General features: G+C 38.3%; 5 protein-coding genes across 5 annotated transcripts; 4 read left to right on the top strand and 1 right to left on the bottom strand.

The window, feature by feature from the left end:
• The first annotated feature begins 2276 nt into the window (after nt 1–2276).
• Nucleotides 2277–4233, top strand: PHYBLDRAFT_183467 (hypothetical protein). Its single transcript, XM_018438771.1, has 7 exons — nt 2277–2513; nt 2667–2766; nt 2844–2910; nt 3007–3229; nt 3386–3481; nt 3599–3929; nt 4001–4233. Exons 1-7 carry the CDS (start codon nt 2499–2501, stop codon nt 4069–4071), a joined length of 903 nt encoding a protein of 300 aa, XP_018285717.1. The 5' UTR covers nt 2277–2498; the 3' UTR covers nt 4072–4233.
• Nucleotides 4234–4926: 693 nt separating this feature from the next.
• Nucleotides 4927–6039, top strand: PHYBLDRAFT_151197 (hypothetical protein; the record flags this gene model as incomplete). Its single annotated transcript, XM_018432625.1, has 2 exons — nt 4927–5002; nt 5063–6039. The coding sequence occupies 2 exons, from the start codon at nt 4927–4929 to the stop codon at nt 6037–6039; spliced, it is 1053 nt and encodes a 350-aa protein (XP_018285718.1).
• Nucleotides 6040–7035: 996 nt separating this feature from the next.
• PHYBLDRAFT_151198 (C2H2-type zinc finger transcription factor) lies at nt 7036–9980 on the top strand (the record flags this gene model as incomplete). The annotated part of the gene is made up of 10 exons (XM_018432626.1): nt 7036–7118; nt 7601–8109; nt 8176–8381; nt 8447–8652; nt 8717–8867; nt 8925–9040; nt 9101–9229; nt 9303–9610; nt 9664–9806; nt 9873–9980. The coding sequence occupies 10 exons, from the start codon at nt 7036–7038 to the stop codon at nt 9978–9980; spliced, it is 1959 nt and encodes a 652-aa protein (XP_018285719.1).
• A 2256-nt stretch (nt 9981–12236) lies between these two features.
• On the top strand, nt 12237–15507 carry PHYBLDRAFT_183468 (hypothetical protein). The gene is made up of 3 exons (XM_018438772.1): nt 12237–12261; nt 12609–13138; nt 13239–15507. Exons 1-3 carry the CDS (start codon nt 12258–12260, stop codon nt 15237–15239), a joined length of 2535 nt encoding a protein of 844 aa, XP_018285720.1. The 5' UTR covers nt 12237–12257; the 3' UTR covers nt 15240–15507.
• A 20-nt stretch (nt 15508–15527) lies between these two features.
• On the bottom strand, nt 15528–17938 carry PHYBLDRAFT_188946 (hypothetical protein). The gene has a single exon (XM_018439587.1). It carries the CDS (start codon nt 17757–17759, stop codon nt 15825–15827), a length of 1935 nt encoding a protein of 644 aa, XP_018285721.1. The 5' UTR covers nt 17760–17938; the 3' UTR covers nt 15528–15824.
• Between the last annotated feature and the right edge of the window lie 763 nt (nt 17939–18701).

The following is an 18701-nucleotide window of genomic DNA, read 5'->3' on the forward strand; positions in this document are numbered from 1 at the left end:
TTTCTCTCTTTTATCTTTCGTGGATAATTCGATTTCACTTGTATTCTTTCCAGAACCTTTGGGTTTAATGTTGGCCTCAATAAAATCATCATTGAATGATCTCTTTCCAGCTAAATTGCATATATATATATATATATATATATATTAAGTGTGACGTTAATAAGTAAAAGTAGGGGGGAAAAAAGGTAAAGATTCAGGGCCGGGAATTCTTTATTGGTATGAAATAAAGAAAGACAAAAAGGACAAAGTACCCTCTTTGAGGCGTCTTGAGCGAGGACGCAATTTAGTCTGAGTAGCTGCACTACTTGCATTGGCTGTCATGTTTCTTGTCTTCATTGGGGATCTCTTGATTTCAGATGAGTAACGAAAAAAAAAAGGTTAAGCTGTCCAGAGATTTTATCTCACTACTTTTTTTTGTCACGGTCACATGCTGCTCTCTTGTGTACAATCTTTTATTATATGTTTTATAAAACAAATATTCATCAGAGACACGAGATTTGTAGATATATTATAGACTTTCTTGAAGATAAAATATGATTATAAAGTATTGTAGCCAAAGGCCAATATTGACTTGGGGAAATTCCTCTTGATTCCTCTTGAGAGGCAGAGTTTTGTTTGCAGAATTTCCTATAGATATGTGTGTAGTGTATCATGACTCCTTTCTTTCCGCAGACCTAATATCTTGGGCGCATATGCATATATGTACATATATTATCAAAGAGATTTCACTTGTTTTCTATTGGAATACTGTTTAGTAAAGCCATGGCAGTTCTCAAGGATTTTTAGTTTTATTAAATTTAGTCTTCCTTTCCAGTAGCTCATTATTGTGTTACATTATGGTCCAATAATTAAGTGTACTTTCAAGTCAAAATATCTCATATATTTTGTGTTCTATACAGTTGATCCAATAAATTATGTCGTCCGAGCCGAACAAATTGTCCCCTTAGAGCAGCTTCAGTAGTCCACTTTAACTCCACTTTTTACTTTAAATTTAAATATTTAGCTAAAGTGGCGGTGTTTGGCTTTAGATAAATCAAAAGTTAACTCACTGCTGAAGATGCTCTTATATATATATTTCGTTTTATTTGAAGTTTTTTTTATTTCATGACTTTTTCACATACAAAAATCCTTTCGATAATTCTCAGTAAATCCTTATCATTCAAAAAGCTAGTGTCTTTTATTTTCTTTTTCAAAGTATCGTTGCTCCAAACTGTACCTTTGTTTTTATTCAAATACCGCTAGATAACTTACAAACCTTTAATTTCAATATCAATCTCAGGACACTAAAATTTGCTTAGAGCATATTAAACATAGTGATGTTATTTCATCTTTTTTATTTTTGTTTTTCAAAGAAGTAGCAAGTCAAAGGTAAGTCAGAAGAACGATACAAAAAAAAGTTTATTAGCGCATAGAAATGCGGACTAAGTGAAATCATTATGGAATCGTATTTACACCTCTGTATACACATCAGTTTGGTGCTACCTTATATACTAAATGTATAACATTAATGTTCTGCTTGGCAATATAGCCTTTTAGAGGAATATATCTACTTTAGGTACAAAATAAGTAAACCATTAGACTTGTTTGTTAATTGGAGGAAAGGAATTAAATTAATAAATTTTATAGCATCAGCATTGTAATTAGTCGCCTTGATTTTAAGCGTAATGGTCAATGACATGGAGTACCTGTCCAAAAGCAATTGTTAAAAACCTGGGCAGGCACCATCCTAAAATCAAATCTCCGAGATATTGGTACGAATCGTTTTTTTTTTTGCAGGGCATCATGAGATTTGACAGCCCCAAAATCAATTATCTTTACAAGTATTTCAAGTTTACTGCAAGCAATTAGGAGGAGGGGGAATAAGAAGAAAAGAGAACAAATGGCGTCATTTCTGATGATTCTAATGTAATGTCTTTAGTGATTGATTGGTAAGATTTGGCTGTGAAAGTATATACTTATTTAATATAGAAGAAAAGAAGAGGGTAAAGGGGGAGAGTTCGAGGAGAAGGGTAAAGGGTGAAGGGTTCGAGGAGAGGGAGAAAGGAACGAATTGAGATCCAAATTTTTGTGACAAAAGAAAAGAAACCCTGTTTAGTTGGGATCGTGAGCATTGTGGTGCGTTGATCTTTGAAGGGAAAAAGAGCCATGACGTCCATGAAACGAGTCACGAACAGTTTTTAGAGTAAAAGTGAGTTGACATCAAGGTTGGAATTCAGGTTGCTAAAAGGGTTTCATTTTTTTAAATATTTATTTATTTCTTATTCTATTTTTGAATACATACATACATATTATATATTTTAAAAAAATATACATATATACACATTTACATATAAGTATATATATATATACACATACATACCTCTCTATATAAATACCTCTCTCTCTCTATATATATATACATATATACATATATAAAATAATATATAAGAAATAGCTTGGAAGAAGAAGAAAGTCAATAGTTAAAGAATAAGAATCTAATAGAGCCTCATATTTACACTATGAAGAAGAAGAAGGTACAACTTTGCAAAGCATTTTTCATTTTTGCCCACCCCTTTTTTATTTATTAAAAAAAATAATCAAAAAAAAACCCCCCAAAAAAAAGAATACGAAAGAAACCGAGGTGAAACACTTACTAAGAGGAAAAGGGATGGGGTTGTGGTGAATAGGTGCTCTTGATGGGCAAAAGTGGATCGGGAAAGACTTCCATGAGGTCGATTATCTTTAGCAACTATATTGCTCGAGACACTCGGCGCCTTGGTGCTACAAGTAAGAATTCTTCCTCCCCTCGTCCTCTTTAATGACGAGCATTCAAAGGCACTTTAGACTGACAAGAGAGATGATAGTTGACGTCGAACATTCAAATGTCAAGTTTCTGGGCAATCTAGTACTCAATCTGTGGGATTGTGGAGGGTAAGCCAATAGAATCTAATAAATACAGACGACCAAATGTCGTGTGTACAGGCTGTGGAATATACGAAAGCTAAAAAAAAAGAAATGGGCATTTAGACAAGAAGCATTTATGGAAAACTACTTTGCATCCCAACGTGACCGAATTTTTAAGAATGTAGAGGTCCTGATATATGTATTTGATGTCGAGAGTCGTGATTGGGAGAAGGATCTTCATTACTACCAATCGTGCCTGGACGCAATTCTGGCGAATTCCAAAGATGCTCGTATATTTTGCTTGATTCACAAGATGGACTTGGTTCCTGAACACCAGCGAGAACAAGTAAATATTTATTTATGTATATATATATGAGAAATACACCAAAAGAAGAAGAGAAAGAGAAATAGTTATTTGTTATTTGTTATTTGTTATTTGTTTGTTTGTTTTCTTTTTTTCTGAGAACTGACCAAAAAGAAAATTATTGGTGGATCCTTTTAGATTTATGATGAGCGGATTCGAGAGTTAAGCACAAGATCAGAACCACTGAACATCCGTGGCTTTAGGACATCTATATGGGACGAAACTCTTTATGCAGCAAGTATTTCAATTTTATACAAAAGAAAAAAGGAGAAGTCATGAGTGATTTAAAGCAAGTAGCAAGGCTCATTTTTACATTTTATATCTCTTATTTGTGGATTGGGTTTATTACAGGCTTGGTCACAGATTGTGCATTGTCTGATACCAAATATCCGAGTGTTGGAGTCCCACCTTGACCACTTTTGTCGAACATGCGATGCGGATGAAGTGGTGCTGTTTGAGCGTACTACATTTCTGGTCATCGCTAACGCAGCAACAATTAAGCACCAAGATTTACATCGGTTTGAAAAGATTAGTAACATTATCAAACAGTTTAATCTCGGCTGTAGTCAGTCCCAGACACGATTCAAGAGTATGGAAATTCGAGGAAGTTCGTTTACTGCATTCATCGATGTCTTAACCAACAATACCTATGCAATGATTGTGATGTCGGATCCTACCATTCGTAAGTTAATTTCGACTTATGGAACCAAAAAAGGCAAAGACAAAGACACTGAGCATTTTGATATTTTGTAGAATCGGCAGCTACATTACTGAATATTGCTGCAGCAAAGAAGCACTTTGAGAAATTGGAGGGAGCACAGTAAATAACTATAATAATGCAAAGAAATAATGAGCAAAAACAATGGATAAAGGAGGCGTGTCTTTGTCTTTAGTTTTCTGCAAGAAAGAGGAGATGGGTGTATAAATGTCTGATTCATGCACTTGTTGCGGGAAATTAAAAACAGAAATAAATTCCGTAATCCCATAATTCTGTAATTCTGTAACTCTATAAATAATGTGACCCTGTGATTTTGGAATTTTGGAATTTTGGAATTTTGAAATTCTGAAATCTAAAGATTTGTAACTTTGAAACATGTATTTACGCCCGTTTATACATTAGATATTTACACAATAATACATTTATACACACATTTACACACACATTTACACACACACTTACACACACACTTACACACACATTTACACATTTACACTTACATTTACATTTACATTTACATTTACATTTACATTTACATTTACACATTTAATTTTTTTTTTGAAACTTTAAAATTATATAAAAAAAAATACAACTTGCACTCGTTGAATAAATATATATACCTTTTTACCACTATTATCCGCAGATCAACATTTAGATAGATCAGAAAACTATTCAAACACACACATATATATATATATATATATATTAATGTATACATGGAAGTTTCTGTGGTTCCACGAATATGATATTGTGAAAATATTTACCTACAATTTCTGGCCATGAAAATCAATTGAATGAACCAATACAACTCATCCTATCGCTATTTCACAAGCCAAAAAAAGTAAGAAAAAAAACAAAAAGGACAGCCAAAAAAGAGAGTGACTTTGTGCCCCTTTCTCAAGTCCCCGCCTTATATCATTGGCGTAACCAAAATTTTTGTAGTTTTTTGAATGTTCACGCCATGTCCGCTTACCATACACGACGGACATTTGCTAAACGTGATCTCTTACCGACGCACAGTAATGGACCAGAAAAGGGTAAGTAGAGTTGAACATAAAAGGGAGGAATGAGATGATGATGTTAACGTAATGTTGTAGAGGACACAATCTTCCATCTAAGCCGGAAGCAATTATCACTGATTGTCCTGGTGGTCCAAAACAGTACATTGGTATTGATGATGCGGTACTCTCGCATCATACAGCGTCCTGATCAGTCAATGTATGTGGCATCCACTGCTGTTTTTCTCGCCGAGGTTCTGAAGATAATCGCATGTCTGGCAGTCATGTACCATCAACAAGGTAGCTGGAGAGACTTCCGGCGAATGGTTCAAGAAGACATCCTGGCCAAGCCTCGAGACACACTTACAATGTTGATTCCCTCGGGACTGTATGCACTCCAAAACAACTTACTATATGTCGCACTCAGTAATCTCGAGGCTGCCACTTTTCAAGTAACCTATCAAATGAAGATCCTGTCAACAGCATTATTTTCGGTCTTATTGTTGGGGAGATCGCTACCCCGTGAGCGCTGGTTTGCCTTAGTATTATTGATGGTTGGCGTTACATTGGTACAGTCTCAGAGTATTCAAAGTGAACCTAGCCAATCTGACGAGCAAAGTCCTATCGTTGGTTTACTTGCTGTACTGACGAGCTGCGTATCTTCTGGTTTTGCTGGTTGCTACTTTGAGAAGATCTTGAAGACTTCGGATACATCGATGTGGGTGCGCAATATTCAACTGGGCTTGTCCGGGGCGTTCTTTTCACTGGTGGGGATGATCGCCTACGATCGAGAGGTTATATGGGCAGGTGGTATGCTTCAGGGCTATGACTGGCTGACCTGGGTTGTGGTTATGAACCAAGCTCTCGGTGGATTACTTGTGGCTATTGTGGTGAAGTACGCTGACAATATCCTCAAAGGATTTGCCACCAGTCTGTCGATTATTGTCTCGGGTATCATCAGCTTTTATCTGTTCGACTTTCAACCAACTATCCCGTTTGTTCTTGGTGCAACAACCGTTATGGTGTCATCCTATCTCTACGGCATCGATTTCAAGACAGCCATTAAACCCCACTAATCGTGTACATTATGTAACATAGCATACAGCCTTTTATCTTCTTCTTCTTCTTCTTCTTCTTCTTATTCTTCTTCTTATTCTTATTCTTCTCTTATCTCTCTTTCTCTTTCATATTTCCAACAACCTCGACAACAACAGTAACTACGACAAAAGCCAAAAAAGTAAAATGGTGTATCCCAACCCACAAAAAGGAAGAGAAAAAAGATAAAAGACGAGTTATAACCTACACTAATTCATATTAACAACCAATACAAAAAATAATAATAATAGTAATAATAATAATATAGAATAGAATGCAAATCTTATTCATTTGTATTCAATTAAACATACAAAAAAAAGTAAATCCTTTTCCCATTTTTGTGTTCACTACAAAATTGTTTGTATAAATTTGTGTTATACCGACCTTGAAACTCACATTAAGCCATTGTACAATTTGCCTTTTTCATATTTATTGGGGTCTACACAAGCATAAATCAATTACCATATACAGTGAAGCTGGAAAATATTGGCCAATTTATAAATCTAAATGTTTATTAAAATAGCAATAATTTGGGGCTTACTAAAGAAAAGTATTGGTCATTTTTTTTATTAACTTATTTGAAATTTAAAATAGCTCATTGAAACTTCACTTTATCTTGACAACTACTGGTATGACGTTTAGGGTGGGTACAAAATCTACAAAGAACACCAATATGTACACTGTTACATACACCAGCAATTCTCTGGGGATAAAGCTTCTTGCGGCGATAAAATTGCATATCCGGAAGGCTATAAAAATCAGTATTCCTGGCTACATTTTTATCTCTTCTTTTGTAACGGTCTGTTTCTCGAAAATTATCCCATTGAGGAAAAACAATGTAGTCAAGATTAAGAAAGAGTTTCCCAAGCCGTCTACTTCCAATAAAATAAAAAGCTGGCATTCAAAATAAGGCTAAGCCTATCAATCTTCCAAAAGGTACTATAATTTATCATATTGTTAAGCTTATAGATTTGGTGATGGACATTTTGGATGAACGTAATGTAAAGAATATTCTCATTGTGATTGATAGTTGCAGGACCTGTATCGTTCTTGATTTATTGTAGGTGGGGAAGGTCTTATATCTTTATTGTTTCATCATTCTTGTTTCTTTGAAGTCTTACACATTGACAACATAAGACTGAGTCACTTCTCCAATAAATACACCTCTCTTTTTTACCACAACCTTGTTTTGTTATCTTTTTTTTGTAATACCTTTTCTTACAACCTAATCACCTTTCTTTTCAGAACATGAGAAAAAGAAGAAAAAAAGATTATGAACTTACATGTTTATATTCCAAAATAGTACTAGCTGAAATACTGATTTCCTACACGACATGTTAGAAGCCTTATTGAGAACCCAAATGCTTTAACTAGTGTCCATCTCAAAGTCCAGCTCTGAACTCAATCGAATACAATTAGCATGCACAAAGAGCCAAAGCTCAAAATAGAAAAGCATATATAGACAATTCACCAGATATCAAGGCTTAGATTCTTTAGAAGTGAGAAATACTTGGCTCAGGAGTAGCGAATAATTTTTGCTAGTAAGTGGTCAAAGCTCACGGTGAAAGTGTATCCAGTCAATCTGGTCAATCTGGTCAATCTGGTCAATCTGGTCAATCTGGTCAATCTGGTCAATCTGGTCAATCTGGTCAATCTGGTCAATCTGGTCAATCTGGTCAATCTGGTCAATCTGGTCAATCTGGTCAATCTGGTCAATCTGGTCAATCTGGTCAATCCAATCTGGTCAATCTGGTCAATCTGGTCAATCCAATCTGGTCAATCTGGTCAATCTGGTCAATCTGGTCAATCCAATCTGGTCAATCTGGTCAATCTGGTCAATCTGGTCAATCTGGTCAATCTGGTCAATCTGGTCAACCCAATCTGGTCAATCTGGTCAATCCGGTCAATCCGGTCAATCCGGTCAATCCTTCCTACTCTTCTTAATATGTTTTACTGTAATATATGCAGTACATCTTTTGACAATCAAAAAACTCTCAAAAGTCATAACAGAGATCAGCATTCTTCATCATTGAGAATTCCTCTTCCTAATGGTATATCAATCTTTAGGCCTTAATGAGACCGAATCTAATAATTGAAAACTATTTTTTTTATTACAGGTGAAATGACAACCGTTTATAGACAAAGCAATTCAAAATTTTTATGCTTTTGTAAAAAACAATTTGAAACAATTAATGGTTTCCATCGTCATTATCGAAAATATAATTGCCAAGACACAAATAATGTACTAGCGATCATTCATAGAGATTCAGAGGATACGGATAATTTAACGAACATAAATGAGACATCATTAAGCCAAGTAAAGGTATAAACCTGATGGATGATGATGTTAATCTTCGATTCAGTAACTTTTCTTTTGTCTATTTTCAGGACTTAAAAAATTCTGATAGCCCGTTTGATACAATTAGTTTTTCTACTGGTACTTCGGAAAAGATTAAACTGTTAACGAATAGCTTCTATGATGCCTTCGATATGTGTTTTAAAAAAATGAAAGAAGAAAAAAAATGGAAATTACGCTCAAAAAGAGTAGTTGAAGATATCCTTTATTCTTATGGAACCGATTTAGAACGAGAGAAGTAAAGTAGTTCATCAAACTTAGCACAATTTCTTTTTGCTCATTAATGTCTTTTACTTGAGCAGTGCTGTACATTCGTTCATTATTGATGTATCTGACTCACATGTAAAAAACCTTTTTACTGATGACGAATGGGCCGAAATTACAAGTGATAACAATAAAAAATATACTACTTTATCAGAAGAAATACTCTCACTGCTGAAAAACATTAACAAGGTAAGAACAAAACATCGGCACTTTTATCTTTGTAAATCAGGGTAACATTTTCTTTAGCCTACAGTAAATGAAATAAGAAAGGAAATTTTCAAGTATGCCGATATTCGATACAATAATTATTCAGAAGACAAGAGTTTCCATATAGATAAAATATGCTATGCTATTGAGACACTGTGAGTAAATATGTATACATTTAAAAAAGTATTCTTTTTACTAATTAAAAAAAATGTAAGAATCCACAAGTATCAGAGAAATCCCAATCCTCTTCTGGTACAACAGGATGAAGCATGGTATAATAGCCATATATGGGTCCCATTCATTGATAGCTTCTATGACAATATTGATGGCATTAATTGCGTTAGGTATGTCCAATCCAACATTAAATTAAATCACTGGCTTAAATATATTTTGCTGCTTTATTGATCAATTTTATAGAAATGGTCCGGCAAGTCACTCTAGTCGAAAAAGGAAACGTGCAATGCAAGGTGAATTTGAGAAAAAACAAACCGGATCAAAGCCAGATATGTCAATTCGTATCGTCTCTGGCGGAGGAAAACCGCTAGAGTTTGGTGCTTGCGAGGCATCTTCGTTCTATGACGGACCTACTGATAAAAAGTACCGCCATGAATCGAGGATTAAGCTTCCTAAAATGCTGAAAGATATGTTGTTTGACTTGTGCGAGTATAGTGATTGGGATGTGGAGAAAATTAGGCATATCGAAGTAGTAGGCTACATACAAAGTGGTAAGCATCCAAAAAAATTATAAGCCTGTTTCATTAATAATTTTTGATGCCAGCCTTGGTCATTGAGTTTCTTTCAATGAACCATCCAAATGGATATATATGCCGTTTAAGTCGCTCCAAAAACTACGAAATTGGCTATAATGTTAATACCTTTCCAAAAACTTTAGAAGTATTAGCGATGTCGTTGATGATGAAGGTGATGATAGCAAACTAAAGTCGCCATGAGTACATAAGATGTATTGATTTTTATCTTTGATCATAGTTTCGTGTTGAGAATTGTGTAAAATTAATTACACATCCAACCTTCAACATCAATACAGTAGAAGATCAGCCCTCTCCCACTCTTATTGAGTCTATCCCAACGCCATGATACCCAGTTTTATGTGTGGTGATCCAGACACTCTGCTGTTGGATTTATCACATATAAGACCATATTCATATTGGGATAGCTTCGTAGTTATCATCTTGTCAGCACATAATAGGGACCTTGGACACATCATATAAAGAAATTTTGAAACATTAGAGAGGGTGTCTTCGAGCCTGGATTGCAAACATTTGCAAATTTATATTTAACGCGGCGAATTAAATTCCAATATTTGCTTAGCAAATTTCATGGTGGAAGCTATTTAGTGAGCATTTGAAGCCAAAAATTAGGATATCCCTAACTTTTGGCTTCAAATTCTCACTAAATTTCTAGTAAAAATTGGGCTTATTTTTCTCCCCTCATAACAAAATATGTGATAGCAAGTAGTCTCTTCTTTACACCTACTTAACAGAATAGGCCTTGGAAAGCCAAGTTTATTTAGGCCTATTTGCTCTAAATTTCTTAGTATGAATATTTTCAACTTATAAATCTTCACAACTGTGTCTGAGTTTTATTCTTATTTTTGATTGGGTTTTACAAATAGTTATTTTTTAGCCGTCTTTTTTTTTTTTTTTGTAGGGAGCCGAAGGCTCTAGTTTATTAGTGAGCCTCTATGCTGCAAGGCAAAAGAGGAAAATCACGACTTGTTTTTGGCTTTTATATAAGCCGTCTTGAGATTATCACAACTCGACACTCTCTCTATTTAACCATATATGTAATTTTATACGGTCTCATGTTTCACGTCCAAGGCTTCCATATACAATGAAAATGTGTGATATTTCATTTATTGGCCATGTTAATTTACTAAGCTCACGAACATAAAATCATGTAATTAGTGCGAACCAAAGTTTGTTACTTTTTCCTAAAATTGTAATAGCTGTTTAATTTTTTTAGACACTAAAACTGATAGATGCTAATTAATATTTGTATACGTAGAATTCTTGTGCAGATAAAGGGGAAAGAAACTAACGCTGGGGCTATATGGACTTTTTTATATGCTTACTTGAAAACATAATTGGTTTTTATTCCAAGTTTTATATCATCGTTAGTTTAACAACATAAAATACCAGAAGATTATTGGTCAACACATTTTATATCATCTTTTTATATGATGTAAGATATTTTATATCATTTTTATATCATATAAAAAACGCGATTTTGAAACACACTATTCTTTTTTAAGAACACAATCTCCGTCTAAATAAATTTTATATGATGTGTCCAAGGTCCCTATTATTACTAGCACTCATCGAGGCCCTTGATGAGAAAGAAGGGTTAATAAACTGAAAGGCGATGTTGTTGCGGATGTCATTGATTCGAGCAGATACATTAAGTAATAAACTACGAAAATATTTAAGCATTTGAAGATAGCGTTGGATATTTTTATTGTGTTACTAGAGGAGGCGTTATCTAATGGAAAAGGTGTGGCTGCTACAAAATAAAGAGTGGACAAGCCCAGTAAGAAACAAAGCACTCTGACAGCAGTTGTAGAAACTTATCGATTGATGAGAACATCATACTATGTCAAATATAAAAAAACTAAAATTGACCTTTAAAGATCAAATAAATCAGTTACATATACAATAGACACTCCTGGCTACCCTATCCATTGATTTGAGAGCGAGAGAATAAACTTGATTTTGAAGAAATATTTAGTGGAAAATGTGAGTGGAAAATTATGAATTTCCTAATTTTCCACTAGATAACATCTCCTCTAGTGTCTTAAAGTGTTCCCTTGTGAGAGCTTATATTGAATCTCCTCCATTTGGCTGTCCAGCTCAGGATCGTTTTGACCAAGCTCGACTGGCCGCTTTTCCTTATACTTGGTTAAGTTGGTTAAATTTTGGAGGTTGTAAGAATCTGTAACTTCCTCCCAGTCCATCGCTTCTTGTCCAGCCTCATTATAGAGATTTCCTTGACCATCTTCAAACATGACCTTACCAGCAATTGAAAACATGTTTCTTAATTATAGGGTTAGGTTGAAAACGCAAATTGAAAGAAAAAAAAACGTAAATGGTTTGGTAAACCCGTAAATTGAGAATTAAAAAAAACCGTGAATTGGGAGTTTGAAAAACCACAAAAAAATATAAAGCCCAAATTGGAACTGTGAGCACTGTATATGTATTTTTTGTAAAAAAAAAAAAAAAAAAAAAAACTTCCTTTTTCCCTACCCATTATATAGCTGACGTCACAGACAACGGACTCGATTTTTTTTTTTTTAGTTTCAGTTCGGCCTTTCCATCCATCCCTACCCTCTTTTCCATCCATTCCAAGAACGGCACTATGGGTAAGTCGAGCTGGACCTGGATAGACCATCAACAATCTATTATTTTGATGTACAAACTTCATAAGACACTATACTAACTTTATGCTTTAGTGGTATGTAAAGAATAAATAGTCGTGTCTGTAAACAACAACCACAACAACAACAGTAGCGGTGACTACTTGTATTAGTATTAGTAATAGTAATAGTAATAGTAGTGGCGGCTATAGCAATAACGGCAAGAACAGCAACAATATCAACAATATCAACAATACCTTGTATTAGTAATAACGACGACAACAATAACAAACAACAACATAACATAGATAGTATAACAACAGTATTATTAATATTTTTGTTATGCAATCTATAGAACTTTACTATTGAGGAGATCCGTGAACTTATGGACAAGGTTACCAATGTCCGTAACATGTCCGTCATTGCTCACGTCGATCACGGAAAGTCTACTTTGACCGATTCCCTTGTCTCCAAGGCCGGTATTATCTCTGCTGGTCGTGCTGGTGAGACCCGTTTCATGGACACCCGTAAGGATGAACAGGAGCGTGGTATTACTATCAAGTCCACTGCTATTTCCATGTACTTCCAAATGGAGAACCCCGAAGACATCAAGGAGATCAAGGGCCAGAAGACCGATGGTTCCTCTTTCTTGATTAACTTGATCGATTCCCCCGGTCACGTTGATTTCTCTTCTGAAGTTACTGCTGCCCTCCGTGTCACTGATGGTGCCCTCGTCGTCGTCGATTGTATCGATGGTGTCTGTGTCCAGACCGAGACTGTCCTCCGTCAGGCTTTGACCGAGCGTATCAAGCCCGTCATTGTCATCAACAAGGTTGATCGTGCTCTTCTTGAGTTGCAGTTGGCCAAGGAGGAGTTGTACACCGTAAGTTTTACTTTTACTTTTTTTTTCTGGAGGTCAAGAATTATCATTCTTTTTTTTTTACATATACCTAACAAACCCAATTTTTTTCTTTATTCTTTAGACCCTCCGCAGCACCATCGAGTCTGTCAACGTCATCATCTCTACCTACCCTGATGAGGCTCTCGGTGATGTCCAGGTCTACCCCGAGCGCGGTACCGTTGCCTTCGCTTCCGGTCTCCACGGCTGGGGTTTCACCCTCCGTCAGTTCGCCGTCCGTTACTCCAAGAAGTTCGGTGTCGACAAGGAGAAGATGATGCAGAAGCTCTGGGGCGAGAACTACTTCAACCCCAAGACCAAGAAGTGGACTTCCAAGTCTACTGATGCCGCCGGCCAACCCCTCGAGCGTGCCTTCAACATGTTCATCTTGGACCCTATCTACAAGATCTTTGACTCTGTCATGAACTTCAAGAAGGACCAGGTCGATACTCTTCTTACCAAGCTTGAGATCAACCTCAAGGCCGAGGAGAGAGATCTCGAGGGCAAGCAGCTCCTCAAGGTCGTCATGCGCAAGTTCTTGCCTGCTGGTGATGCTCTCTTGGAGATGATCTGTATCCATCTTCCTTCCCCCGTCACTGCCCAGAAGTACCGTGTCACCTCCCTCTACGAAGGTCCCATGGACGATGAGTGCGCCATCGGTATCAGAGACTGCAACCCCGCCGGTCCTTTGATGCTTTACGTCTCCAAGATGGTTCCCACTTCCGATAAGGGTCGTTTCTACGCTTTCGGTCGTGTCTTCTCCGGAACCGTCCGTGCCGGTCTCAAGGTCAGAATCCAGGGTCCTAACTACCTCCCTGGCTCCAAGTCCGACCTTTCCGTCAAGTCCATTCAGCGTACCGTCCTCATGATGGGACGTAACGTCGAGGCTATCGATGACTGCCCCGCCGGTAACATTATCGGTCTTGTCGGTGTTGATCAGTTCTTGGTCAAGTCTGGTACCATCACCACCTCCGAGGTTGCCCACAACATGAAGGTCATGAAGTTCTCTGTCTCTCCTGTCGTCCAGGTTGCCGTCGATGTCAAGAACGCCAACGATTTGCCCAAGCTCGTCGAAGGTCTCAAGCGTTTGGCCAAGTCCGATCCCTGTGTCTTGACCTTCACCTCCGACTCTGGTGAGCACATTGTTGCCGGTGCTGGTGAGCTCCATTTGGAGATCTGTTTGAAGGATCTTGAGGAGGACCACGCCCAGGTTCCCCTCAAGTTCGGTGACCCAGTTGTCCAGTACCGTGAGACTGTCACTGCCGAGTCCACAATTGACTGTCTTTCCAAGTCGCCCAACAAGCACAACCGTATCTTCATGCGCGCTCTTCCCCTTAACGATGAGCTTGCCAACGATATCGATGCTGGTAAGATTGGTCCCAAGGATGATTTTAAGATCCGTGCCCGTACCTTGGCTGACAAGTACGAGTGGGATGTTACTGAGGCCCGTAAGATCTGGTGTTTCGGTCCCGATGGCACTGGCCCCAACTTGTTGATTGATGTCACCAAGGCCGTCCAGTACCTTAACGAAATCAAGGATTCCTGCGTTGCCGCTTTCCAGTGGGCCACCAAGGAAGGACCCGTTGCCGAGGAGAACATGCGTGGTATCCGCTTCAACATCCTCGATGTTGTTCTCCACGCTGATGCTATCCACAGAGGTGGTGGACAGATCATCCCCACCTGTCGCCGTGTCATCTACGCCTCCGTCCTTACCGCCACCCCCGGTATCCAGGAGCCCGTCTACCTCGTCGAGATCCAGTGCCCCGACTCTGTAATTGGTGGTATCTACTCTTGCCTCAACAGACGCCGTGGTATGGTCTTCTCTGAGGAGCAGCGCCCCGGTACCCCCATCATGACCGTCAAGGCTTACTTGCCCATTAACGAGTCCTTCGGTTTCACCGCCGATCTCCGTGCTGCCACTGCTGGTCAGGCCTTCCCCCAGGCTGTCTTCGATCACTGGCAGAACATGACCGGTAACCCTCTCGAGGCTGGTAACAAGGTCTACGACATCATCCGTGCTGTCCGTAAGAGAAAGGGTCTTACCGAGGATATCCCCGGTCTCGACAAGTACTACGACAAGCTCTAAACAATTCCTTTTATTTTAAAAAAAAATAACAAGATATATATAAAGCCATTCTTCTGTACGAGGTTGTTTGTTTGTTTGTTTTTGATTTGTAATATGTGTGTGTGTGTGTGTGTATGTTCTGATACCTCTTTTTTTTTTCAAAAGAAAATAAAATAAAATAAAATGCACATGCAAAAATAAACTTGATATGAACACCTCTCTATATCCTTTTATTTTTATATATCATTTGTATCCAACAATCATAATAAAATGTAAAAGACAAAAAACCAAAAAAGAGTCTCTAACGATTGTTAAAAGAAGTATATATATATTATATTATATGCGTGTGTGCAAAGTAAAGTTGACATGACTTTGAGTGAGGAAATGAGAAATATATATTTGGTTTGACATTTTTTTAGTTTGTACATTTTTTTATCATGAAATAAAACTATTTATGTAATGAGCATGGTAAGTGAGCATGAGTGTGAAGTGTGTGAATGCGTAAGTGTGGGTTTGAGTATCTGTGAGTTTGTGTGTGAGTTTGTGTACTATGTGAATGTAAAGATAAGATTATAAAATATATATATATATATATATATAAAAAGATTAATGACTGGAAAGGGATGCCTCGCGAAACAATTCTTCTTTGACGGATAATGGTATGGATTTCCAGTGAGGATGATCAGGAGATTGCCAGGATCGTTTTCGTTTAAGCGAAAATTTAGTGGCCAAATGTTCTTTTGCTTGGTGCGAGGCAATGCTGGCGAGGGAAGGGACCTTGTGTGCAAACATCTGGAGTTCGTAGGCAAGGATGCGCCGTTTTGTTGAGACATACAGACATTTGCCATGGTGGGACCACTGAATGCCATTGATTTTAGCCAGGATGCGTAGACGACGATCCTTTTCGCCGCGAAAAGAGACCAATGAGATTTCGTGACGGGCAGGCGAATGGTTGTCTTGCCACTGTACGGTGTGGAAGTATCCATAGCGATTTGTGAAGACAAGCATGTTTTCGAGATGGGGGTGGAACTGGATGGCATAGGTGTACCCTGCGCTGTCGATGGTGCGGATGATGTGTTGCTGGGCGACATCCCAGACGAGGACACAGTGGTGTGAGTCTGAGGTGTGAGCGAATTGGGTTGATGAAGTGTTCCAGGCGACGTATTGGGATGAGTAGGCAGGAGCTGGTTTTGTGGCGCTGAATGAGCTTAATGAGTTTGGGCAGATAGGGAGTTTTGTGGGAGAACCGAAAAGGACCGAGTTGCGGGCGAGTTGGATGTCGAGTAAGAAGACGGCATAGTCATCCCCGACACAGGCCATGTGTTTCCCGTTTGGACTGACCTGAGCGTCGTTGATCGGTACTCGGTCAAAATGGCGAAGATGGGTGTGCTGTTTTGCGGCGGCTGGGGCCAAACTTGATTGGGTTGAATGACTGGACTGTGCGCAATGGTGGTGGGGCGGAAGGGTGTAGATCAATACACCGGCTTCGTTCACACAGACGATCAAGAGATGCTCGTATTTTCCGGGGCTGATTTCCCAGCGAACGATCTGGACTGAGTTGGTCATGAGCATGATGTTGTTTTTGCCCTTGAACTTGGTTCCCCAGATCTTGATGGGCTGTTTGCGGTCCATGCAGCAATAGAGTTCAAACTCACCCTCGATTCCACCGATCGCCATGTAACCGTATTTCTGGGCCAGACAGAGTGGTTCGAAACCGAGTGGTAGATACGCCTCTCCGAGTGGCACGGCGGGATAGTCCTGTCGGCGAACATACTTTGTAAACCGTTTAAACTTTGCCAAGCACGGATCAGTCGTGAGTTTTGGCTGGGAAATATGCCGTTTTGGTTGTGTGGTTGGATGTACAGAAGACGCATGGGTTTCATTGAATTTTTCGCTTTGGGACAATTGTGATTGCGATTGCGATTGCGATTTGGCTGATATTGGAGCTAATGATGATGATATTGGTGGTGGTGGTGGTAGGACAAGAGAGTGATTAGAGGGTGTTTCAAGCCAGGTTGTTTGGCGTGGACTGGCGATTTTTTTATTTTTGGTTGAGCGAGTTGTGCGGGAAGGACTACCGGACTCGAGAATGCGGTCTCGGTAGACAGCATAGAGTTGTTCATCCACACCGTAGTTTGAGACTACAAGACACATTGCGTTTGCACTTTGATCATGGTTTGTTGTGGAACGGCTGGCAGGCAGCTGGCGTGGCCACCCACGATCCTTGCGCCAGAAACTCGGCCCGGTTTGATTTGTGGCCGCGTGGTGGTGCCTGACAAAATGAGTTAGACGAATGTCGTTGGATTGCCACGTATAGTCATTCGTGCTGTGAAGATCCTCATCCCACATGTCGAACCCGAGTGGGCGTGAGGGTAGTTCTTCTGACAATTCCGAGCAATCACTGTCTGCATCATCAGAATCTCGGTAGTTTGGATCGCGTGGACCAAGAAACTCATAGTCGAGAGAATAATCCGAGTCGCTTTCAATATCGCTTGAATCAGAGTCCGATGTCTTTGGACGTTTATTGGTCGTATCGGCCATCAGATTCTTTTAATTTTCTTTTTTTAATTTGAGTGAAATATATATATATATATTGTGTGTGTTTGTGTGTGTGTGTGTATATATATCTTTTTGGCTCTGTCTCCAAAGTAATTTGGGAATACTAAAGAAGTATTTCTATATCTTTTGCAGGCAAAAAATAATAGCGAATACAAAGAGCTACTTCTTGTTTTAATAGAGAGAAAGAGAAAGAGCGAAAAGGACAGAAAGGCTGAGTCGATTCGAATTAAAGAGATCTTGAATTCTGAATTCCAAATTATTCCAAACAAGGAGCTTCAAAAAAAAACAAAAAAAAACAAAAAGAAAAAGGTGCGGTGCATTGGGGGGAGATGTTTAATGGGAATAAGTAACAAAATAATCCAAAGAAGGAGAGTGAGGGGGGGGGGAGTAAGATAGAGGGGGGTGGGGGGGTTTAATAGAGAGAGAGGGAGGAAACAAAAAAAAATTTAAAGAGGGGAACAATGAGAATCAGAACATTTTTGGTAAAAAAACCAAAAAAGAACCACTGTGATATATTTCCAGTACAGGATATTGAATTCAATTGAATTCAATTATTGAACTTATTGCTTTTTTGTACAACTTTAATCTTGAATGATAAAAAGCAAAAATGACTCCCCCCTCCCCCCCCAAAAAAAAACAAAATAGCCCCCCACCACTGCCCCACTGTCTCCTCCCCCTCCTTCGTGTTTCTTTCTTTCTATTAATCGATCCAAGATGTCTCTTCTTCTCAATAGGTTATGTAACACACAAAAGAAGGTTCTGTTGTTATTGAAATCCAAATAAACATTCGGAAGCCTGTGAGCCAGCAAAGAAATGCGTCTAACAAATAACAACAAAAAATCAAACCTTGTATCTATCAAAGCACGTGACACACACACACACACAGAGAGAGAGATTACATATATTACATACAATCTCTCTTTA

This window comes from Phycomyces blakesleeanus (genome assembly GCF_001638985.1).
Source record: "Phycomyces blakesleeanus NRRL 1555(-) unplaced genomic scaffold PHYBLscaffold_28, whole genome shotgun sequence".
Classification (NCBI taxonomy): Eukaryota; Fungi; Mucoromycota; class Mucoromycetes; order Mucorales; family Phycomycetaceae; genus Phycomyces; species Phycomyces blakesleeanus.